Source organism: Mesoplodon densirostris, chromosome 2, assembly GCF_025265405.1.
Source record: "Mesoplodon densirostris isolate mMesDen1 chromosome 2, mMesDen1 primary haplotype, whole genome shotgun sequence".
NCBI classification, from domain to species: Eukaryota; Metazoa; Chordata; class Mammalia; order Artiodactyla; family Ziphiidae; genus Mesoplodon; species Mesoplodon densirostris.
Genome location: NC_082662.1, coordinates 77,952,465 through 77,978,671, shown reverse-complemented (window position 1 = coordinate 77,978,671; position 26,207 = coordinate 77,952,465). Strand labels below are relative to the sequence as shown.

Sequence of the window (26,207 nt, the reverse complement as noted above, 5' to 3'; positions counted from 1 at the left end):
CCCTTACTGTGGGGGACTTGCACGTGACTCACCGTGGTTGCAGATCCCAAGTTGTAATTCTCTGCCGATCCCAAATCAACCCATCTTTTTTGGAGAAATACCTGGCAGTCTATTTGGTCAACCAGAGCTCGTGGGAAAACTGGAGTTTACCCATGAAAGGGAAAATCAGTGGTGGATGTGGAGGAGTGACGTGATCTGACTTTCACATGTTTTGTGAGGAGGCCAAAGGTGGAAGCAGCAGCCAGCAAGGGGGTTATTGCTGAATGCAGGTGAGATGGACAGAGCCCAGGCAACAATTTCAATTGTCTTCTTTTAGCCTTCCTTCAGCTTTCTAGGAGTCTCCTTTTCCCTCTCCATTGAATATTTTTGCTATGAAGGTAAAATAAAAGCCCTTCAGCTTATAAGCTTATCAAGAGAGGAATTAAGGAATACTTCATTGCCCAGAAGTGACGAGCATGATGCTAACTGCCAACAGAAGAGATAAAATGAGAAACAATGACCTGAAAACAATCTGAGATCTGTAGTTACCTGTAGTTAAATGACATAAAGATATACTCCAAGTTTATAACATAAGGCTATGGTTCTTGATGCTTTCTCCATAAGTGCTCTGTAAATGGTAGCTATAGTTGTTATTATCAATATAATTCTCAGTTATTGTCAGCTGGAGTCCCCTTACTCCTCAGAGACCTATATGTAATTGGTTGTATCTATGTCAATTCCATGGCTTGTGGAAGATCAAGTCCCCCTCCTAGACATCTGCAACTGCTTGGACACTTCTTTTTTTTTTTTAACATCTTTATTGGAGTATAATTGACTTGCAATGCTGTGTTAGTTTCTGCTGTATAACAAAGTGAATCAGCTATACATATAAATACATCCCCACATCTCCTCCCTCTTGCGTCTCCCTCCCACCCTCCCTATCCCACCCCTCTAGAAGGACACAAAGCACCGAGCGGATCTCCCTGTGCTATGCGGCTCCTTCCCACTAGCTATGTGTTTTACGTTTGGTAGTGTATATATGTCCATGCCACTCTCTCGCTTCGTCCCAGCTTACCCTTCCCCTCCCCGTGTCCTCAAGTCCATTCTCTATGTCGGCATCTTTATTCCTGTCCTGCCCCTAGGTTCTTCAGAACCTTTTTTTTTAGATTCCATATATATGTGTTAGCATACGATATTTGTTTTTCTCTTTCTGACTTACTTCACTTTGTATGACACACTCTAGGTCCTACCACCTCACTACAAATAACTCAATTTTGTTTCGTTTTCTTCCTAGGCTGAGTAATATTCCATTGTATATATGTGCTACATCTTCTTTATCCATTCATCTGTCAGTGGACACTTAGGTTGCTTCCATGTGCTGGCTATTGTGACTAGTGCTGCAGTGAACATTGTGGTACATGGTTTTTGGGGTTTTTTTGTTATTTATTTATTTATTTTGATTTTTGGCTGTGTTGGGTCTTCGTTTCTGTGCAAGGGCTTTCTCTAGTTGCAGCAAGCGGGGGCCACTCTTCATCACGGTGCACGGGCCTCTCACTATCGCGGCCTCTCCTGTTGCGGAGCACAGGCTCCAGACACGCAGGCTCAGTAGTTGTGGCTCACAGGCCTAGTTGCTCCACGGCATGTGGGATCTTCCCAGACCAGGGCTTGAACCCATGTCCCCTGCATTGGCAGGCAGATTCTCAACCACTGTGCCACCAGGAAAGCCCCCATGTCTCTTTTTGAATTATGGTTTTCTCTGGGTATATGCCCAGTAGTGGGATTGCTGGGTCATATGGTAATTCTATTTTTAGTTTTTTAAGGAACCTCCATACTGTTCTCCATAGTGGCTGTATCAATGTACATTCCCAACAACAGTGCAAGAGGGTTCCCTTCTCTCCACACCCTCTCCAGCATTTGTTGTTTGTAGATTTTTTGATGATGGCCATTCTGACTGGTGTGAGGTGATACCTCATTGTAGTTTTGATTTGCATTTCTCTAATGATTAGAGATGTTGAGCATCCTTTCATGTGTTTCTTGGCAATCTGTATATCTTCTTTGGAGAAGTGTCTATTTAGTCTTCTGCCCATTTTTGGATTGGGTTGTTTGTTTTTCTGTTATTGAGCTGCATGAGCTGCTTATAAATTTTGGAGATTAATCCTTTGTCAGTTGCTTCATTTGAAAATATTTTCTCCCATTCTGAGGATTGTCTTTTCGTCTAGTTTATGGTTTCCTTTGCTGTGCAAAAGCTTTTAAGTTACATTAGGTCCCATTTGTTTATTTTTGTTTTTATTTCCATTTTTCTTGGACGTGGGTCAAAAAGGATCTTGCTATGATTTATGTCATAGAGTGTTCTGCCTATGTTTTCTTCTAAGAATTTTACAGTGTCTAGCTGTACATTTAGGTCTTTAATCCATTTTGAGTTTATTTTTGTGTATGGTGTTAGGGAGTGTTCTAATTTCATCCTTTTACATTTAGCTGTCCAGTTTTCCCAACACCACTTATTGAAGAAGCTGTCTTTTTTACATTGTGTATTCTTGCCTCCTTTTATCAAAAATAAGGTGACCATATGTGCGTAGGTTTATCTCTGGGCTTTCTATCCTGTTCCACTGATCGATATTTCTGTTTTTGTGCCAGTACCATACTGTCTTGATTACTGTAGCTTTGTAGTATAGTCTGAAGTCCAGGAGCCTGATTCCTCAGCTCTGTTTTTCTTTCTCAAGATTGCTTTGGCTATTCAGGGTCTTTTGTGTTTCCATACAAATGGTGAAATTTTTTGTTCTAGTTCTGTGAAAAATGCCATTGTAGTTTGATAGGGATTGCATTGAATCTAGCTTGCTTTGGGTAGAATAGTCATTTTCACAATGTTGATTCTTCCAATCCAAGAACATGGTACATCTCTCCATCTGTTTGTATCATCTTTAATTTCTTTCATCAGTGTCTTATAGTTTTCTGCATACAGGTCTTTTGTCTCCTTAGGTAGGTTTATTCCTAGGTATTTTATTAGTTTTGTTGCAGTGGTAAATGGGAGGGTTTTATTGATTTCTCTTTCAGATTTTCCATCATTAGTGTATAGGAATGCAGAAATTTCTGTGCATTAATTTTGTATCCTGCTACTTTACCAAATTCATTGATTAGCTCTAGTAGTTTTCTGGTAGCATCTTTAGGACTCTCTATGTATAGTATCATGTCATCTGCAAACAGTGACAGCTTTACTTCTTCTTTTCCGATTTGGATTCCTTTTATTTCCTTTTCTTCTCTGATTGCTGTCACTAAAACTTCCAAAACTATGTTGAATAAGAGTGGTGAGACTGGACAACCTTGTCTTCTTCCTGATCTTAGAGGAAATGCTATCAGTTTTTCACCATTGTGAATGATGTTGGCTGTGGGTTTGTTGTATATGGCCTTTATTATGTTGGGGTAGGTTCCCTCTATGCCCACTTTCTGGAGAGTTTTTATCGTAAATGGTATTGAGTTTTGTCGAAAGCTTTTTCTGCATCTATTGAGATGATCTTTATGGCTTTTTTCCTTCAGTTAGTTAATATGGTTTATCACATTGATTGATTTGCGTATATTGAAGAATCCTTGCATTCCTGGGATAAACCCCACTTGATTATGGTGTATGATCCTTTTAATGTGTTGTTGGATTCTGTTTGCTAGTATTTTGTTGAGGATTTTTGTGTCTATGTTCGTCGGTGATATTGGCCTGTAGTTTTCTTTCTTTGTGACATCTTTGTCTGGTTTTGGTATTAGCGTGATGGTGGCCTCATAGAATGAGTTTGGGAGTGTTACTCCCTGTGCTATACTTTGGAAGAGTTTGAGAAGGATAGATGTTAGCTCTTCTCTAAATGTTTGATAGAATTCGCCCATGAAGCCATCTGGTCCTGAGCTTTTGAGTGTTGGAAGATTTAGGGGTTTTTTTGGTGGTACGCAGGCCTCTCACCGTTGTGGCCTCTCTGCTGTGGAGCACAGGCTCCGGACGCACAGGCTCAGCAGCCATGGCTCATGGGCCCAGCCACTCCGCAGCATGTGGGATCTTCCCAGACCGGGGCACGAACCCGTGTCCCCTGCATCGGCAGGCAGACTCTCAACCACTGCACCACCAGGAAAGCCCTGTTGGAAGATTTTTAATCACAGTCTCAATCTCAGTGCTTGTGATTGGTCTGTTTATATTTTCTATTTCTTCATTGTTCAGTCTAGGAAGGTTGTGCATTTCTAAGAATTTGTCCATTTCTTACAGGTTGTCCATTTTATTGGCATATTGTTGCTTGTAGTAATCTCTCATGATCCTTTGTATTTCTGCAGTGTCCGTTGTTACTTTTCCTTTTTCATTTCTATTTCTATTGATCTGAGTCTTCTCCCTTTTTTTCTTGATGAGTCTGGCTAATGTGTTATCAATTTTGTTTATCTTCTCAAAGAACCAGCTTTTAGTTTTATTGATCTTTGCTATTGTTTCCTTCATTTCTTTTTCTTTTATTTCTGATCTGATCTTTATGATTTCTTTCCTTCTGATAACTTTGGGGTTTTTTGGTTCTTCTTTCTCTAATTATTTGAGGTGTAAGTTTAGGTTGTTTATTTGAGATGTTTCTTGTTTCCTGAGGTAGGATTGTATTGCTGTAAACTTCCCTGTTAGAACTGCTTTTGCTGTGTCCCATAGGTTTTGGGTCATCGTGTTTTTGTTGTCATTTGTTTCTAGGTATTTTTTGTTTTCCTCTTTGCTTTCCTCAGTGATCTCTTGGTTATTTGTTAGTGTATTGTTTAGCCTCCATGTGTTTGTATTTGTAACAGTTTTTTCCCTATAATTGATATCTAGACTTAGAGCGTTGTGGTCAGAAAAGATACTTGATACGATTGCAATTTTCTTAAATTTACCGAGGCTTGATTTGTGACCCAAGATATGATCTATCCTGGAGAATGTTCCATGAGTACTTGAGAAGAAAGTGTATTCTGTTGTTTTTGGATGGAATGTCCTATAAATATCCATTAAGTACATCTTGTTTAATGTATCATTTAAAGGTTGTGTTTCCTTATTTATTTTCATTTTGGATGATCTGTCCATTGGTGAAAGTGGGGTGTTAAAGTCCCCTGCTATGATTGTGTTACTGTCAATTTCCCTTTTATGGCTGTTAGCATTTGCCTTATGTATTGAGGTGCTTCTATGTTGGGTGCATAAATATTTACAATTGTTATATCTTCTTCTTGGATTGATCCCTTGATCATTATGTAGTGGCCTTGTTTGTCTCTTGTAATAGTCTTTATTTTAAAGTCTATTTTGTCTGAGATGAGAATTGCTACCCCAGCTCTCTTTTGATTTCCATTTGCATGGAATCTCTTTTTCCAACCCCTCACTTTCAGTCTGTATGTGTCCCTAGGTCTGAAGTGAGTCTCTTGTAGACAGCATATATATGCAATTTGTTTTTTAATCCATTCAGCCAGTTTATGGCTTTTGTTTGGAGCATTTAATGCATTTCCATTTAATGTAGTTATTGATATGTATGTTCCTATTACCATTTTGTTAATTGTTTTGAGTTTGTTACTGCAGGTATTTTCCTTCTTTTGTGTTTCCTGCCTAGAGAAATTCCTTTAGCATTTGTTGTAAACCTGGTTTGGTGGTGCTGAATTCTCTTAACTTTTGCTTGTCTGTAAAGGCTTTAATTTCTCTGTCGAATCTGAATGAGATCCTTACTGGGTAGAGTAATCTTGGTTGTAGGTTTTTCCTTTTGATCACTTTAAATAGGTCCTGCCACTCCCTTCTGGCTTGCAGAGTATCTGCTGAACGATCAGCTGTTAACCTTATTGGGATGCCCTTGTGTGTAATTTGTTGCTTTTCCCTTGCTGCTTTTAATATTTTTTCTTTCTATTTAATTTATGATAGTTAGATTAATATGTGTTTTGGTGTGTTTCACCTTGGATTTATCCTATATGGGACTCTCTGCACTTCCTGGATTTGATTGATTTTTTCCTTTCCCATATTAGGGAAGATTTCAACTATAATCTCTTCACATATTTTCTCAGTCCCTTTCTTTTTCTCTTCTTCTCTGGGACCCCTATAATTCAAATGTTGGTGCATTTAATGTTGTCCCAGAGGTCTCTGAGTCTGTCCTCAATTCTTTTCATTCTTTTTTCTTTATTCTTCTCTGTGGTATTTATTTCCACTATTCTATCTTCCAGGTCACTTACATGTTCTTCTGCCTCAGTTATTCTGCTATTGATTCCTTCTAGAGAACTTTTCATTTCATTTATTGTGTTGTTCATCATTGTTTGTTTGCTCTTTATTTCTTCTAGGTTCTTGTTGAATGTTTCTTGTATTTTCTCCATTCTGTTTTCAAGATTTTGGATCATTTTTGCTATCATTACTCTGAATTCTTTTTCAGGTAGACTGCCTACTTCCTCTTCATTTGTTTTGTCTGGTGGGTTTTAACCTTGATCCTTCATCTGCTGCATATATCTCTGTCCTCTCATTTTGTTTAACTTAATGTGTTTGGTATCTCCTTTTCACAGGCTGCAGGTTTGTAGTTCCCATTGTTTATTGTGTCTGCCCCTAGTGGTTAAGGTTGTTCAGTGGTTTGTGTAGGCTTCCTGGCAGAGGGGACTGGTTCCTCTGTTCTGGTGGATGAGCCTGGATCTGTGTTTCTGGTGGACAGGACCATGTCTGGTGGTGTGTTTTGGGTTGTCTGTGACCTTATTATGATTTTAGGCAGCCTCTCTGCTAATGGGTGAGGTTGTGTTCCTGTCTTGCTAGTTGTTTGGCATAGGGTGTCCAGCACTGTAGCTTGCTGTTTGTTGAGTGTGGCTGGGTCTTCACATTGAAATGGAGATCTCTGGGAGATCTTTCACCATGTGATATTATGTGGAGCCAGGAGGTCTCTGGTGGACCAATGTCCTGAACTTGGCTCTCCCACCTCAGAGGCTCAGGCCTGACACCTGGCCAGATCACCAAGACCCTGTCAGCCACACGGCTTCCCCAGCTCCTATCCACCTATAGGATACATAGAGGACTCGCAAGGCTGTGGATCCTCATGCATCAGCTGCTTGTTGTGTTCTCTGCTGACCAGGGGAATTTCCATTTCAGGAGTCTGGTGATCATGGTGTCCCTTTAAAAATAATGGAAAGTAATTTGTTGGCAGTGCGAGTAAGAGCAGGCTGAAGCTGCTCTGGCTTGAGACGATTGGAAATTGCACCAAGATGGAGACAACTCTTGACTTCTTAAAACTCCTTTTTCCTAGATCCACACATGTTGCTTCTGTGCTTCACACTGTTCAAATGTAGTGTTTCTGAGTTTTCCAAAGAAATATGTATGTGTTGTGTTTGGAGCAATTTAAATTTTATTGAAGAGTTTATGGGGATGCTAAGGAAGTATTTATGTCACAGAAAAAATAAAACAAAGCTTTTACATCACTGAAGGCATCAGCATTTTAAAAATAATTTTCTACAACTATGGAGCAACCTGGTGCCCAAGTTGCCTCAGCCTCTTTCTATTATGAGGGATCTTCATCTGTCTTCCTTTCTCTCTTTTTCTTACTTTCAAAAGGAAAACCAACTAATCAGTAGAAACAAAATCCCTGCCTGGCCTCATACAGAGCCATTGCCCTGCTCCTCTGAATCCCCAGGACCATCCAGAAACCAGGTACAGTGGGAAGATTAGGAGGGCTCCCCTTCAACCACAGACATTTATAGTGTTCTCCCCATGAGGGATTCAGGGCAATAAGAATTTTTAAACACAATTATGGCTTAGGCACTTATCTTTCTGGATGGCTTCAAAAACCACTCCAGATTGTCTCTACTTCTTCTCTAAGTTCAAAGTCAAAGCATTTATTCTTATACCATTACTTTTCCTGTGACATGTCACTTCTATTCCCTAAAGTTGCTCTTTTCTCTTTAACTAGCTGGGCATAGCTAAGGTCTCAGAGTTCATCCCATATCCCACAATTCCTACAACCTACCTTGATCCACATTTCCATGAATAACCTCCCATTGTAATTATTTCAAGAGTTTTGGCCATGGCTTGCTTGAAAATTCCAATGAAGACCCTGCTTAAACTGAGATCTCATTTCTTTATTTCTTATTGCTTACTAATTCTTTTTGTGTCTCCCATATGACTACTGTCTTCTCTGCCTTTTTCTATTCTTCTCCAAAAAGGCTAGGGATTAACTTTTTAAAAAAATTAGTAGTATGTATCTTTTACTACATAGCCGTTTTAATTTTTTTTCTCTATTAGAAAATAATGGGGTCTTTTTGATTAGGGATTCTTTAGAGTCATACAACTATGAAAAGAGGAAAAATCAACCAATTCTTTAATATAATCCTATAATTGGTCACTAAAATACAGTAATTTTAAGAACAAAATGTACAATAGATGATACATTTTTAGCTAAGATCAAATGCTCATATTATAAAAATATTAAGAATATTTTTCAAGCAATGGTTATAAGAAACACACATTTTTTAAAAGAAACTATTCAGGAAGGATTTCATCTGTTTTAACCAAGAATAAGAGAATTTCTCTAGTGTCGTTGTTTATCTTAAATGTCATTATATCACATACACATTTTATTTCCATGTGGATGAGTTATCACGTTATAGATTACAGCAATGAGTCACACATTGTAGATTGTTTATTAAGCAGGGGATCAGCCAAAATATTAAAATTCCAGAGTCTACGAATATGTTAAAATTTTCTCTTACTTCTGTTTTCAATTATAAATTTTTATTGGCATTCTCCTTTAATCCTGTATTACAATAATTATGTAGAAGCAGTAGTTAAATGGTTAAGTGATTGGGCTTTGAAGTTAGGCTTTCTGAATTCCAGTAAAAAGCTTTGCTTTTTACTGGCTGCATGGCCTTAGGTAAGTCATTAAACATCTCCGTGCCTCAGTTTCTACATCCGTAAAATTTGAGTAGTACATGTAGTGATTAAAACTGTGTCTAGGTCAGAGTAAGAGTTTAATAAATATTAATCCATATTAATTATGGCCTTTCTCTGGTGTGTGGCACCTGCTTGGGCACTGTTAGTTGCCTACCCAATAGTCAGCCTCCTTCTCTTTCTTGCTGGCCAAACCTGTCTTCCACCTACGACAGAGGTCAGAAATGTCTGATGCTCATTTTTCCAATCCTCCCTCATACTGGGGCACTATGTAACCCGACCCTAGCTGATAATCTAAGGAGCAGTCTCCTAGCAGGAGAGAGATGAAGGAGAAGGAGGTGATGGTGTGCGGATCGTTCACAGAAAAGATTTTCCTCCCTGAAAAAAAGAGAAATGTCTAAGAAAAGCCTACCCCTCTTTCCTATAAGAGTGCCAGAGGCTGAGGGAGTCTCTGTGATCATTAGATGGAAGGTGAGGAGGTCAGCCAAAAAGTGAAGGGTAGTAAAACTGAAAGGTAGAAAGAGCCTGTGTCGCTGATGACACTGGTGACAGCCGAGCCAATGGGGGAGTACCAAACTCCAGACTTCTTACTGTGTAAACTCTCATTCTTTAAGCAACCATTAGTTAGGTATCCAGTTACTTCCCACCAAGACTCTTGCAAGTGCTAAATGTACTTTAGAAAATAGCACTGGCATTTCTAAAAAGTGCCAGTCAATGTTTGAAAACATGTACAGTAAGTGGTTTAGTATATAAATGTATGATATTTTGATGAACGAAGTAATATTATTTATATTTCCTTGGCAAAATTTTGACCAAGCAATTTTCTTTTCTGTACAAAAGGATCATGCTTAGCTTAAATAAGCTAACAATGAGAAGACCTATTAAAAAATGCCCATCCAAAGCAGATAAGCCTAAAATAAAATAATTTTTTTTTTTTTTTTTTTTTTTTTGCGGTACGCGGGCCTTTCACTGTTGTGGCCTCTCCCATTGCGGAGCACAGGCTCCGGACGTGCAGGCTCAGCGGCCATGGCTCACAGGCCCAGCCGCTCCACGGCATGTGGGATCTTCCCGGACCGGGGCACGAACCCGTGTCCCCTGCATCGGCAGGCGGACTCTCAACCACTATGCCACCAGGGAAGCCCCTAAAATAATTTTTTAAAAAGCAAACAGCGAAGCTAGTCCTTTAGCTTTCTTAAGCTTTTCTTAAAATGTATACTAACAATAATATGCTAACTATGCCAATTTCATATTTGTATCCCTGAATTATTAATCTTTTGTCTCCACATTCTATCTTCTTATGAATATTTTTCTTCATATTTGACACCTGAGGATCCTTTATTTTCTGAATGTTCTTGAAATAGTTAACTAACTTTCTAATTTGTAATTATATTAGTAGATTTTTAAATGATACAAAAATAATAAAATAGTGTCTGTACTCTCTATGACCACATCTTTATGCCAGACTTCAATTGCTTACATTTATTCTTAAAGTCTTTAATACCTAATCAGAGCCAAAGAATAATATATTTTAAAAAGGAAATTTCATGCTTTTGCATCATTTTCCCTTGGTCAGCCAAAGAAATGCTGATGTTCAGAGGATAGAATATTGAGCTTAAAATATAAGAATAAGCAGTGTTATTTTCTGAATGATATCAAAATAAACTTCTGATTTAAAAATTGGCTATGGAATACAATATATTAAATGTTCCATACATGAACTAATTTTCTGTAGTGTATGCTGAAACTTGGGCCAAATTTGACAGTGTTAACTGGTCAAACATTCTGGATTTTTGCAGGTTATGGTAATTACTGGAGTCATTCATAGCTTAGAGGGAAAAGTAGATTAACATATGCTATTACCTTTTTTTAAAAGAAAGTTCATGTTTGAAGTCTCCAACTTCTGTGGACAATATCTGGATGAAAAGCAATAATCAGATCCAGCAAACTCACTCCTTGGTATTTACCCAAAGGAGTTGAAAACTTATGTCCACATAAAAACCTGCACATGGAAGTTTAGAGTAGCTTTATTCATAACTGGCAAAACTTGGAAGCAACTGAGATGTTCTTCAGTAGGTGAATGTATAAATAATCTATGGTACATTCAGACAATGGAATATTATTCAACACTAAAAAGAAATGAGCTATCAAGCCATGAAAAAACATGGAGGAAACTTAAAGGCATATTACAAAATGAAAGAAACCAATCTGAAAAGGCTATATACTGTATGATTCTAAATATATAAAAAGGCAAAACTGTGGAGACAGTAAAAAGATGAGTGGTTGCTAAGGGTTTGGAGGTGGGGATGAATAAGGCAGAGTAGAGGGGATTTTTAGGGCAGTGAAAATACTCTGTATGGTACTATAATGATGAATACATGTCATATATTTGTCCAAACCCATAGAATGCACAACACCAAGAGTGAAACCTAATATAAGCTATGGACTCTGGGTGATAATGATGTGTCAATCTAGGTTCATCAGTTGTCACAAATGTTTCATCTGGTAGGAGATGTTGCTGATGGAAGAGTCTATGCATGTATGGGGCAGAAAATATATAGTATATCTCTGTTCCTTCCTCTTAATTTTGCTTTGAACCTAAAAATGCTTTAAAAAAATAAAGCCTTTTTAAAGAGAGAGATAATCATTCTAATTTTATATCATGTGCTTTGCACCTTAAAATAATCATCGTTTACTAATACTTACCAATTATAGGACACAATGATTTATCAGAGACAGGGCTATGTGTTCTACACATATGACCTCAATCATCATAACAATCCTATCAGATAAGTATAATTACTCTTTAAGTTTTTTAAAAGAAAACAAGGCTTAGAGAAGTAAAGTAATTTACCCAAGACTCGTAGCTAGAAAACATGAATACAGATTGGTATGGTTCCAAAGCCCTTGCTGCTAACCACTATGTTACTTTAACAACCCATTTCAACTTCACCTCATGCTTATTCCCAGCCTGATCTCCAATGGTGTAGTTAGTGCAGAACTGGGGTAGCTGCCTTTCTAAATGGTTTCTGGTAAGGACCTCCTTTCAACAACAGGTACCATGTTGCCCCAAACTACAGACTAAATAATTGTGTTCTCCCCAAGTTCATACTTAAGAACCTTAATCCTCAATGTGATGGTATTTGGAGATGGAGCCTTTGGGATGTAATTAGGTCATGAGGGTGGACCCCTTATTATGGGGTTAGTGCCCTCATAAAAAGAGACACGAGAGAGCTTGCTTCCTCCTTCTCTCTCTTGTATGTGAGGATATAGCAAAAAGGTATCCATCTGGAAACTAAGAAGAGGGCCCTCATGAGGAATCAAATCAGCTGGCATCTTGATCTTGGACTTCCCAGCCTCCAGAGCTGTGGGTAATAACATTCTGTTGTTTAAATCACCCAGTCGATGGTATTTTTGTTATAGCAACCCAAACTGACTAAGATGCCAATTAGATACAACTGGATAACTGTATATAACAAAGTTAACCTTGACTCCTACTTCATTCCTTACAAAAAAGTGAATTCAAGATGGATCATGTATTTAAATATAAAAGCTTAGAATCATAAAGCTTTTAGAAGAAAACATATAATATCTTTACAAATGTGGAGTTGTAAAGCACAAAACCATAAAAGGAAAAATATTGGTAACTTAGGTGGTATCAAAATTTTTAAAATTCTGCTCATCAAAAGATACCATTAAGAAAATGAATAGCCAAGATACCGACTGGGAGGAAATATTCATATTATATTTTATAAAAATACAAAAATAAAGAACTCCTGCAAATCAATAATAAAAAGATAACCCAATACAAATTTGGGCAAAAGACTTGAATAACACTTCATAAAAGATATACATATGGCCCATAACTATTAAAAAGGTGCTCAACAAAATTGTTAGTTATCAGAGAAATGCAAATTAAAATTACAGTGAGATGCCACTTCACACCCACTAAAACAGTTAAAATAAAAAGGTTGCCATAATAAATGATGGCAAGGATGTGAGTCAATTGGAACCCTAATACATTGCTGGTACAAGCACTTTGAAGATGGATATGACATTTTCTTACAAACTTAAAGATAAATATATCCCATGACCCAGCATTTCCACTTCTAGGTAAACAAATGAAAAAATATGTTTATAAAATGCCTTTTACAAGAATGTTTGTATCAGCCGCATTCATAATAACCAAAAAATGCAAACTACCAAAATATCAACAGGAGAAGTGATAAATTGTGATATATTCATATAACTGAATACTACTCAGAAATAAAAGGGAACAAAGTACTAAAATATGGAACATGACTGAATCTAAAAGACATATATATATTGAGTGAAAGAAGCTAGACCCCAAATTAATTAGAATATATGATTGCATTTATATGAAGATCAAGAATAGGCAAATTAACCTCTAGTGACAGAAAATAGAAAGTGGTTATCTCGGTGTGCACGTATTTGTGTGAGAGGGGGTAAAGGTAGTTTTGGCTGATGGACTGGAAAGGAATACAAATAAACTTTCTAGGTTGATGTAAATGTTCTGTATCTTTGTTTTAGGTAGTGGCTTCATGGGTGAATATAACTGTCAAAACTCATATTCTAAACATTTAATATTTGTGCACTTTATTGAATGTAAATTATAACAATTTAAAAGCAGCCTGTAGTGATCAGGAAATAAGTAGTTATTGAAGGCAAGCCTTTGATGAGAATGGCAGAAATGAAGAATACAAAGACTGTGGGGTGGGTTTGCTCTTTACTACTGTATTAAGAGGCTCAAAGAAAAATGTGATGAGCTCAGAGGTCAGGAGAGCTTCTATGATTGCCTTAAAAACATACCTCTAGGGCTTCCCTGGTGGCGCAGTGGTTGAGAGTCCGCCTGCCGATGCAGGGGACACGGGTTCGTGCCCCGGTCCGGGAAGATCCCACATGCCGCGGAGCGGCTGGGCCCGTGAGCCATGGCCGCTGAGCCTGCGTGTCCAGAGCCTGTGCTCTGCAACGGGAGAGGCCACAACAGTGAGAGGCCTGCGTCTATAGGTTGCTAGGATGACATATCTAAATCAAATATTAATGCTGTGAAGAGCTGACTTACAAGGTAAGTTGAATAAACAGACTGACTAGGTGAAAAGATAAGGCAATGACTGAGAAGGAGCTGGATCTTGAGAATTGTCATGAAGCTGTTTGAGTAGACTTAGATAATTCTATCATCTTGATAGACAGACCCTAGAGAGCTTTTTGCTTTCTGAAAAACCCCTCCTTACCTGTCTTATAAGGCTGGTCTTGTCTTCTTTGAAGATTCTGAAATAACTTCATCTGAGGAATTTACCTTATCATAACTCACTGTTTTCATTTCTTTATACCTCTAGACCAGCACCATCCAGTAGAAATATAATGTGAGCCACATATGTAATTTAAGATTTTCTAGTAGCCACATTAAAGATAGTAAAAAAAGTTAAAATTAAATTTTAATAATATATCGTATTTAACTCAATATATTCAAAATACTATCATTTCAACATGTATTCAATATAAAAATTATTAAGATATTCTACATTCCTTTTTCATATGCAACATCAGTGTGTATTTTGCACTTAAAGTATATCTCAGTTTGAACTAGTCACATTTTAAGTGTTCAATAGCCATAGGTGGCTAGTGACCTCTGTAGTCTCCATATCGTAACAGGGTTTCTTAATATCATCACTATCGACATTTAGACTGAATAATTCTTTTTATGTGTGGGCTGTCCTGTGCATTGTAGGCTGTTTAGCAGCATCCTTGGCCTCTACCCGCTAGATGCTGGTAGTACCCCCCACACACATGCTTCCAGTTTTGACTCCAAAAAAGAATGTCAAGAGCCACTGGTATAGATCTACAGAGTTGGTAGATGTTCCTACACAGTATATTATGCCCCAGTATATTCCAGGGCATAAGTAAAAAGTCTGGCCTAGGAAAAAGCTTTCACACTAAAAAATAGGCAAGATTTTGCTTATTCATATTGGCAGAAACCTATGATATGATAATGAATTCCAAGGGTGTTAGAACAGGCATGAAAGAATATAATTTTTGTTGAGGCAAAAATTTTTAATGTCGATATACTTATCAGAGGCCTTGGATTCATCATGCTTGCCTGAGCATCTGGGAGTTGTTCTAAAGGTTTTCTTAGTTGGTTGGTTGAAACCTGGACTCAGTGGTGGCCTGCACTAAATAAAGTTGAGATGCTAGAAATCTCTCAATACATTTTAGAGGATTGATTTAAAAGACTTAGGGAGATAGGATGCTTGGAATGGATTTATCATTCCAGTCACCTATTCATTAGGTCAGTTATTCATCATGACCCAGTCACCTATGTCCAAATATGTCCTGAGAAGGCCCAGAAGACCTTCTCTTCGCTAATGTATGAGAAAATAGTGAGGAGGAGAATGCCAAAATCCTTTGAAAGTACTGTAGCTTCTGTCCTCTAAGCACAGGGATGAAATTAGGAGATTATGCCATTGAATGGGATCCCCAATTCCCTAGTGGACATAATAGGATCCAAAAGTGGCAGAGACCAAATGACTGCATTTAACCATCAGAGATGAGGTAGTTGTGGTTACCATAATGGGCAGGAGCGCTAGAGTAGTAATCATAGTCATTTGACTAAGAGGGATCTTTAACAGTGGATTATTGATCATGATATCCCTACAATGAAATGGATGGACAATCTGCTAGGATCCTAATTGATCTGTATAATGAAAAGTTGATAGATCTGATAAAGAGAGACCTGAACTTCATTACCTTAGTGGAGACCTACAATATCTTGTCATTGGCTTCTTAACTCATGGCTATTAAAATAGGAACACCAGTTGGTAGCCCCTAGAACTGTCTTTTCTACAAGAAATAGTAAGCCAAAGCAACACCATATAGCTGGGGAAATTCTAGTGATCAGTGCCATCATCAAAGACTCAAAAAATGCAGGGTGATGAGTCTCATCACACTAGCATTTAACCTGCCATTTGGCCTGTGTAGAAGATGAATGGGTCGCCTAAGATGAATGGGTCTACATCCAGATGTAGTGTTTTTATTAGGTGAATAAGCACAATTCTTAACACCTAACATTCAGATATCACTCTAAAAAATGTCTTTTATTCATTCTAATATGCATGAAGCAACTGAAGTTATTCACTTTCATTTGGAAGTGAGAGAATGGGGGAGAATTTATTGCTTTATGTAAGGGCTTTGTTAATTCTTTAGCTCCCTGTCATAATTTAGTGTGCATGAACAGTGATGATTTCCTCACCTTATGGGACATCACTTTTGTCTACTACATTTATGATACTGTGCTGATAGGATCTAATGATCAGGAAATAGCACATATCATAGATGCCTTGTATAGTAAATTGTCTTTCCCATAGATGCTATGGACCTTGACACTATCCCATTCAGAGGTGGAATGTTTTACTCTTTCCCTCAGATTTGGGCTGACTCTCTATTTTATTTTAGATAACAAAATGCAGCATAAGTGATTCTGTGTAACTTCTGTGGCCATAGAGCTGCAGCTTCTGCATTTGTTGCTTGGAACACTTACTCTTGGGATGAAGCTGCCATGAAAAAAGCTCAGTTCGGTCACACGGAGAGCCAATAGATAGAATGGAAGAGGTCCTGGCTTCCCGAGTGAACCCACCAAGTCACCAGACATAAATAAAGTCATCTTGGTTAGTCCAACTTCAGCAGCAATATGGTTTCAACTTGGTGAGAGACCCCAGCTATTGCCACGTGAACCAAAAGAACCACCCAGCTGAACCCTGCCTGAACTTCTGAAAGAAGTTCAGAACAAATAAAACAGTTTTTGTTTCAATCCACTAAGTTCGATAAAATAACAAAAGGAAACTAAAACATACTGGAAAGAACACATGCAAGGGCTTCCCTGGTGGCGCAGTGGTTGAGAGTTCGCCTGCCGATGCAGGGGACACGGGTTCGTGCCCCGGTCCGGGAAGATCCCACGTGCCGCGGAGCGGCTGGGCCCGTGAGCCATGGCTGCTGAGCCTGCGCGTCCAGAGACTGTGCTCCGCAACGGGAGAGGCCACAACAGTGAGAGGTCCGCGTGCCGCAAAAAAAAAAAAAAAAAAAAAAAAAAGAACACATGCAATTCAGAGTGGGAAAATGACAATTCAGGGTTCTGCTACCTTACTAAAATTTCTTGGGCCAGTGGTCTGGGATATATTAGGTTACCCCCTCAATATTAAAGTTGTTTCAACTTGCATCCCCTTGGATCACGATGTTGGCTAGGGTCACTTATACAGCTGCATTCAGGGAACAAGGCTGTGCCTTGAAAGTCAACTGGCTCACAGGTCTAGCACCTCAGGTGAGTGGCTCAAACAGCTGGGATCTGGATGGGTTTCCCTCTACAGCAGGGTAATTGGATTTCTTATATGGTACCTGGTTTCCAAGAGAGGAAAGCAGAACCTGCTAGGTCTCTCAAGGCCTAGGTCTGGAACTGGTCTAGGATCACTTTCACTACATTCTATTGTTCAAATTCAAGAGGAGGGGAAACAGACTCCACTTGTGATGTGTATACAGGGATGAGAAGAATTGTTTGTATGCCATTTTGGAAACAGTTTATTACACCACCAAACTTTTTTAAATTGCTTTTTTATTTTGCTAAGTATTGCTATTCATCCTGTATCTTTTAACTTTTTATTTTATTGTTTGCAATTTTTACATTATAACATACATTTGTTGTCATGAAGAAGAAAAACACAATTTTCATGCAACACTGCATTGTTGCATCTTACATACAAATGTCCCACTAATGAGTTTAATGATTATTAGGCACTTGATATTTTAAATGCTTTATATCGGAAGTTTGCACACCATGTCCTGTGGGCCAAACCTATCCTGGTACTTATTTTTGTAAATAAAGTTTTACTGGAGCACAGGGACTTCCTGTGGCACAGTGGTTAAGAATCTGCCTGCCAATGCAGGGGACACGGGTTTGAGCCCTGGTCTGGGAAGATCCCACACGTCACGGAGCAACTAAGCCCGTGTGCCACAACTATTGAGCCTGTGCTCTAGAGCCTGTGAGCCACAACTACTGAGGCAGCATGGCCTAATTACTGAAGACCACACGCCTCCAGCCCATGCTCCGCAACAAGAGAAGCCACTGCAATGAGAAGCCCACGCACTGCAACAGAGTAGCCCCTGCTCGCGGCAACTAGAGAAAGCCTGCGCACAGCAAAGAAGACCCAATGCAGCCAAAAATAAATAAATTTTTTTTTAAAAAAAGTTTTATTGGAGCACAGCCAAGCCATGTATTTATGTATCCTCTATGGCATCTTTTAAACAACAGTGGCAGAGTTAAGTATGACAGAGGCTGTATAACCCACAGAATTTAAAATATTTACTGTGTGACCCTTTATAGAAAAAGTATGCTGGTCTCTGCTTTAAATTATGCAGAAATCCTTGGTGGAACGTTTCACAGGTGGTCAAGTGTTTAAAGATATTTGGGGAAATTGGGGGTTTTGAATGGGCTGGAATGAACTGTTATTTTCCCATTTATGTAAAACTGGAATAAGGGATCTTTCTATCCAAAAGTTCACTATCCAACAAGATTTCAGCAACAGATTAGATTTAGAGGATGAGGGATGCCGTATGTACTTTACCTGGACAATTCAGTTAAATAAGTCAATTTGAGAATCTTATGTAATCATTTTGAGATTTTGTGAATGTTTGCTCTTGAATGTCTTACACAGGTGGTAACTTATAATACCAATGCAATTTAATTAAAATAAGTATTTTTCTTAACAGCAGCCTAACTTCTGTGTACAATTATTTTTCTAATTATGGCAAGTTAGCAAGGTTAGCTAGAATCCCAGCTTAGTGCTAGAAAAATCCCAAGAATTATGTTCCTTGCCCCCAAATCTACCTGTCCTCTTCCTCTTTTCTTTTTTTTTTTTTTTTGCAGATGAGAGGACTAGCCCAGAGAAGCTAGTTGACTTGCCGAAGGTTATGATGCATCAGTGAGAGAGTATGTACGTAAATCCCCAGTTCCCAGTGCTTATTAACATTTGCATATATGGAAGCTAATGTGTTGGGGAACTTTTTTTTTTTTCACACACACACTGTATTTTATTTTTACAAGAGATAAATAAACTGGTTGGGGAACTTTTTGCTGGACAATCATATAGCTGGGGGAGGGGGGTCGGCGGGGAGGGGAAGCATTGCTGGAATTATCAGTGGAAAATATTCTTTAGTGAAACCAATAAGACGTATGCCATGGTTAAACTGCTCAGTTGATAGTGCCTCTATTTGTGAACCTAATGTGATAGCCTACGATTTTGAACGTTAGGTTGAGGCGTTGGATAACTTTTTTTTTTTTTTACTTTTCCAAATAGAATCTGGCCTTGTTCCGTTTATAAACCATACCAGCTGGCTGTAGCACAGATACAAATAATTTGTGACCTGAAAGATTCCTTCGAGATCACCGTCCGGCTCCCTCATTTAACAGGAGAAAATAGGCCCAGGGAATGATCTCAGATAAACAGATTTTAGCTGTTTACATTTATAACGAGCTTTCTTCCAACGTGGTTGCCTTGGCTTTTTCAAATCTCCTCCTTTAAAAAGCAAAAGCAGGACACTTGCAGGCCAAGTGTCAGAAAATTTGGAATAATCCATCGGCCTTATTTCCCTTTCTGGTTGAACTCAGGATTTTTTGGTAACTACACACAAATGCTACCCTTCTCGGAAAACAAACGGTCGCGGGGTCGGGGGAGTTCACTGGGAGAACCAACAGAGAGACAAAGCTCCTCTCCCGGGCTCCTCCCCCTCACTCCTGCCAATAGCAGCAGACGCCGGCGCTCGCTTTCCCGAGCTCGGCCAATTGGCTGCGCCGCTGCGAGCCCGACGGAAGGGGCGGGGCGGCCGTTGCCAGAGAAGCCACTTGCTGGTTACCAACTCCGCTTTGTCCCGCTTGCACCTTGTTGGGCATTCTGCCACCGCGAGCCGTTCTAGGAGTTCGCCTGCTTCCCGCGTCGAGTCCTTGCCTTCCTTCCTAGCTTTCACCCACTGCACTGCCCCCCGCGTCCCGCTCCGTTCTAGCCGACCCAGGGCTGGAGAACACAGGTATGCTCACGGGCGGCTTGCGCTAACATTCGCCGAGCGTCAGCCTTGGCGGCCCCGGCGGACCCCTTTCACAGCGGAGCGGCGGCGGGCTGACGTCACGGCGACGTACTGACGCAGCGGCAGGGACGTCGGCGTGCTTTTGGAGCGGGAAGCAAGCTTCCTCGGCTGGAATTGCCGAGGGTCAGTTACCGCGGGCAGCTCTGGGGGCGGGGCGGTGGCCACGGTGGGTCACGGGAGTGAGAGGCCGTCGCGTTCACCCAAAACTGACCTCAGCCGCTTTCTGCGTACACCGTCCTCTACCCCCAGACAGCCTGGGCTTGGGAAAGGCAGCGAGGAAGTGTGTGGTCCCTGGGACAGCAGGGCAGATCTTAGCCGAGGTGGGCTTGTCCAGGACGGAGCCCTGACCCGGCCGGCCCCGGGCACTGCATCGTTTCTTACCGAAATAGTGCTCTCTTACGTATACGGCTGGTTTTTAAATGCCCACCATATAATGTGCCAGACTCTGGTAAGCTCCGGGGCTCCTTAAGTAAAGAATACTCCAGGCCTCGGGAAATAATTCGTTCTCCAGGGTCCTAGAGTGCAGCCTCTACTCCTTTAAGTGTGTGGTTTGGGCAGGTCACTAACGTTACTGCCTTCAGCTTCCTTATCTGTAAAATGAGGAGGATAAGTCACTTTAGAGTGGTTGTAATAAAAGAGACTATGTTAACCAGTGCCAGGTTTTGAGTAGGTGGTCAGTAAGTGGTGCTTGTTTAGTGAGGAAACCATAGCCAGACTTCGGCTGGTGTTGGGGATAAAGTCTATTGCAGAGACGAAGTTTCCCTGTCACCTCACACATAGTAAGGTTTCAGGTGTTTGTGAACGAATGAGGTTCTTGGAGTAGTTTTAAGCACCACTTGGTTAGTTATGGTTAAAGGAATAGACTGCGGTAAGCTTGTCGGCTTTTAAAATGTGTTTGATACCTTTCTGCTTTAATAAGATTGTCACGGCAATGTTTGTCTTGGCCCTTAACAGCCAGGTATCCATTTTTTGCTTCTCATTTTCTTCTAATTTCACAATTGATGTGTATTAATAGGATAGTTTTTGCATCTCAAACACCCAGAGGTATGAGAAAATGGCTTTGTTTATATTGCTACTAATCACTGCTTAGTTTGTGCAAGTGACCGAGACCCAAGGATCTGGGTATAGCAACGAGGTTGACAGAACATCTATCCCCTTGGGCACAGTTCTGTTGGAAGTCAGTAATTGTTCTCCTGGGCTCTGGTTTAGTAGAACTCAGTCAATTTTTGACTACATTGAAAATGACTTGTAATAATTCTGCAAAGAATAGATTTTGAAAGGATTGGTTTGAAGTTAAGAGTTGGTTCTATACAGATAACTCAGGCCTGCAAGTAATTTCGGGAATGGTGATTGACTCAGGACGATTTTTTTTTTTTTTTAAGATGAAAAAAATTAAAGAGAAGGCCTGGTGGGAAAGCAGCCCCAACAGAGTGACCAAAGGGGTCCTAAATTAAACAAACAAAACCCCCCACCTGTAAGTGTTTCTACTTCATTCTGTTCAAACCTCAAGACAGCTTTGGCTGGCAAAGCTTATTCTCATTTTGTAGGAGAGAGAACCAAAGGGCTATTGAAGCTAAGGGCTGTCTGTGTCAGGTGGCTCATAAGGACTGTGAACTGATGAATCTGGCCCAGTGTTCTTTCTTTTTTATATGCTGCCTCTGGGTCATCAGGAATGGTTAAATTATGTTCAGTCTATCTGTACTCTGAGAAGGAAGAAATAATACATACTTTTAAAAGATTTTCTTCAAACTGGTCTAATTTAATTTTTGTATTTAAAGGGGTAAGTAATCATTTCCTGCAACTTAGATGTGGAGCAATCCATTCAGATGGTCATGGGTAAATGAGGGGTTACATTTGATCATTTCTTTCCATACTGATCTCTTGCTATTCCTGTATTCTAATTCCTTCATTGTTTTTCATGTTTTTTTTTTTTAAATCATCAGTGGCAACAACTTTTGATTTCTTCAAAAATTTTTGTTGGAAAAGAATGTTGGAATTTCATCTCTCTTGAGACCCTAATAACCTGATCACTGCTTCTCCTCTCGTCTCCTCCATATGCCTAGTCCAATTTCCAAAACACCACTGTACTTACCTTTTAAAGATGCACTTCTGATCTGTCATTCTCCTGCTTAAAATTATTTAATGGTCTGTCTTAACCTTTAGGAAAAAATTCAAGCTCTTGAGCTTGGTATACAGTGTCTACTTTCATGTGTCCAGTCTCATCTTTTGCCACGTGCCCTTTCAAATCATGTTCCGTCATGATTCCTTGTTTTTGCTGGTACTTTACCCTCTATCCGGAATGCCTGTTTTCTGTTCCCTTTTGCCAAGCTCAAACTTGTTCTGCTGGGCTCTACTGAGGATCCACCTTTGGGAAGTCTCCCAGGATCCTGCCAGTTGCTTTCGCGGAACCTGATGAGTCCCCATCATAGTCTTTAGCACACTGGATTTTAGTGTTCTGCTCACTGCTCTCTCTTTAGACTTGTAGTCTGTGCCTTCAAGGAGCTCAATCTTATTCATCCTTCATTTCCTTGTACAGAACAATTTTCTTTTCTTTTTTTTTTTTTTTTTTTTTGCGGTACGTGGGCCTCTCACTGTTGTGGCCTCTCCCGTTGCGGAGCACAGGCTCCGGACGCGCAGGCTCAGCGACCATGGCTCACGGACCCAGCCGCTCCGCGGCATATGGGATTTTCCCGGACCGGGGCACGAACTCGTGTCCCCTGCATCGGCAGGCGGACTCTCAACCACTGCGCCACCAGGGAAGCCCTTCTTTTTTTTTTTTTTTAAATATAAACTGAATTTATGAGAGTGCTAAAACACTCTTATAAAAGGGAAGTTTGTATGTTACTTTCAGCTGTGTAGATTCTTATATTTATATTTCAGTACCTGATGGCTTTCAGTTCAAAACTGAGTTCCACCACTTTCTTACTTGTAATCTTGGTCAAGCTGTTTTCTAAAACTTGGTTTCTTCAATGGGTAGCCTTTGGATGATAATAGCAACAGTGTAGGTTTTTGGTCAGTGAATGCTGTTAATAAATGGCAGCATGTCCTCATGCTGTCCTCGTGTTGAAGGGAAGGAAAATGTTTTATGTTTATCTGATAAAGGATACTGACTATTTGGGGTTAGACAATGTTCTGAACATCTTTGGTCCCGTCTTCTTGATAATTGGGTTCTCTGTGGGGCTTCATCTCAAAAGTGTTTCAGTTTGAACAATAAATTATTTGGTGACCCTAACTTGTATATTGGAACCTAACCTATGCCTCTCACGGATTAATTTTTGAGGGTAGATGGTGATGGGTATATTTGCCCTCACAGATTTAGTAGCAAGTTTAAAGAAGAACTAAAATATTACCATTTATGGAGCAATTACATTATAAACTGTATGATTCTGAGAATATTATTAAATGTTTAGGATTCTTGGTGGGCTGGAGCAGTCAGGAACATTTTGAGAAGGAGGGAGGACTTGGGCCTTGAAAGTATGTATGTATCCTTTATTTACAAATCAGTCACTCTTCCTGTCAACTTTTTCCCCCCGTATTATCCAATCTGCAACCCTTTTATTTTTAAATTCCTTTATTCATTGGACAGAAGCATTAGCTAATTACTTTTCAAAGTTAATCTCTCTGTATCAGAAAATGTTTTTTCCAGTTTTGATAGCCTTTACTGATAAGATCAGTTTTCCACTTCTGGTTATTTTTACTCTGCCTACTTCCAAATTTCATAAACCTTTTTTTTTTTTTCACTATGGAGTCCAAAAAGGCATACAATTACTTCTCTAGTAAACTTTTGACTAGTGTTTAGAGTAGTGTGGGAAATTAGCAACATTCCTGTATCTACTTGATATTCTTTGCTGAATATTTCATAGTGAATTTTTCAGTATAAGCTGTGTGCTTTTGTTTGAAGCCAGTGGGAACTAGTTTTCCAAGGATTAGTGTTTGGCAAAACAAATTGAAATCTGCAAGATTCATATGCTAGTCTCTTTAGAGAGATTAGTTTTGAATACATACTTGGAGCTGGTTACTTTACGTAGAACAATCTAGGTGCTGCGGAAGGTCATGGACTGTGATCTTTCTTTTCTCTTACCATGGCCAGCATCATGGTCCCTGAACAGCCATCCCTCAAATGCTTGTTGCTGGCCAAAACGGAACATAGCGAAGTGAGTGTAGCTGGATCAGCATAAACCCATGACCACACCTGGAAGAAGCTTTAAGTACATGCCTTTTGGGTAGGGGACTGATAAAGTCATTTCTATATAGGAAATTTAATTCTTTAAACATTAAAAATATTTTAAATTGCTATTCTTTAGGGATTTGATCATTAAGTATGTGAGCAGAATATGTGTCTTTGTTTCACCACTAACAAGTTATACAAAAGTATAATACATTTGTAAATTGGCAGTTTATTCTACATAATTGAAAACATTTTCTGTGAAATGTCTGCTTTTCCTCTCAAGAATACATTTGGTCTCCCAAAATGATAGCATTTTTTATAAAGGCAGGATTTTTTTTGCTAAAGAAAATTATTATATTGTTCAGCACACATATGTTTTTGGTTAAAGTATTGCCACAGCACAAAAATAGTGGAGTACCTTGGAACCTCTCAACAATATTTATCCTATATTCATTTCTAGATTGTGAGAATATGATAGTTGATAATTTCTATGCAAATATTTGAGACATACCCAGTTCTCTGTTTCACGTTTTGAGAAATCAGTAATGAAGATAACATTTTAGAATGTTGGGCTAAAAGTCATTCTAAAAATCCCTATTTTTATAATATGTTAGTTTTATTTGTTTACCCTTTAAGATAAGATACAATTACTTATGTTGTATGATTTTATCATGTGACAAAACTTATAGAAAAATTATATAAGTAGCTGCCAATAGCCCACAAAGCCAAGCAAGAACTCATTTAAAGTACTGATACCAAACTGAATCTTACCTCATAAAATGTTTTCAATAAATTGAAGATCTCTACCCTCTTACACTGATTTGTGAACTTTTATTTTAAATATATGAACTATTTTTCTTTTAATGATCCCTGAAAAGGTAAGTAAAAAAGCAGCAGTCTTTATTCATCTTATTCATTAATTGCTCTAAGCCTTGAGTCCTCTCCTTGAAATATTGCTTAGCTTTTACAAGGCTTATAGGTGCTGAGGATTCCAATAAATAAGACATTCTTTTTTGAGATTCCATTGTACAGAGAGATGAATATTTAAACAAGTGAATAGACAAAAGATAAGTACCAAAACTGGACAAATGAGTAGATGATAATTTTCTTGATGGCAATGACTTATCCAAGCATATTCTTCTTCACCTTTAGGTTTGGTTTTTCATTTGATTTTGTGTATCCATATGTTTTTAATTTTTCTGGGCTACCAATAGCTCAAAATGTTGTTATGTCCTAATAACAGATGCGTGTCTGCAGCATTCAGGTAGATCATCTTAGACTATGTGTATCTTATTCAACATTTCCATTTTGACGTGAGTTGCTAGTATTGAAAAAATATGAGGATGCTTTTCACTGGCCTGTATCCTAAATATTTATCTTTCTGGTATATAGAACCTTTGGACAAAAAAAATTGATAAATTTTTACAGACTGAAAGGATTTCTGAATTGCTAATTAAATATAGTGAATAATTTTCAACCTTTAATTTCACGTCTACTTAAAGTATTGAAAATTCTTGAACATATGTATGTTACGATATAGGTAAATAAAAATAAATTACAAAGAGGTAAAATATCTCTGAAAAAAATGTGGAAAACCTTAAATATGACATTTGATTTTGTATAAACAAAGTCAGGGAGACACATTTCCATATATTAGATTTGAAAAAATACAGCCTTAATGATTGCCAAAGCACTAACTCATTACTTAAAATGGAATCGTTTTGAAGAAATTCATAAATATTCACATTTTAAAAATGACATCTCCAAGTTTGAGAGAAAACAATTAGATTATTTAGTAAAACTTAGAAGTAATGCCATCTGTCCATTCATTATCACCAAAGAATATCCTAGATTGAGGTTTTTTAAAAAATATTTAATTATAGGAATAAATGAATTTAATATTGAAAAGTCTACTTTAAAAAAACAACTTATCTTCTTTGTAGCTATTGTTGCCAAATACTTTCAAAAGTATCTTAAATTTTTACTGTTACAGGCATGAATAACATACATTTCCTATTGGATAAATCTAATGCAACAGAGAATGATAGTTATTCTGTG

General features: G+C 38.7%; 1 protein-coding gene across 9 annotated transcripts in view; it reads left to right on the top strand.

The window, feature by feature from the left end:
* Positions 1-26,207, top strand: part of ODF2L (outer dense fiber of sperm tails 2 like) — a 56,895-nt gene continuing 30,688 nt past the window's right edge. For 2 of the 9 annotated variants that reach the window (XM_060090049.1, XM_060090041.1), the window contains exon 1: positions 20,118-20,429. In XM_060090049.1, coding sequence (XP_059946032.1) covers positions 20,415-20,429 — 15 coding nt within the window. In that variant the 5' untranslated portion in view covers positions 20,118-20,414. The other 7 variants (XM_060090043.1, XM_060090044.1, XM_060090047.1 and 4 more) reach the window with 7 other exon arrangements.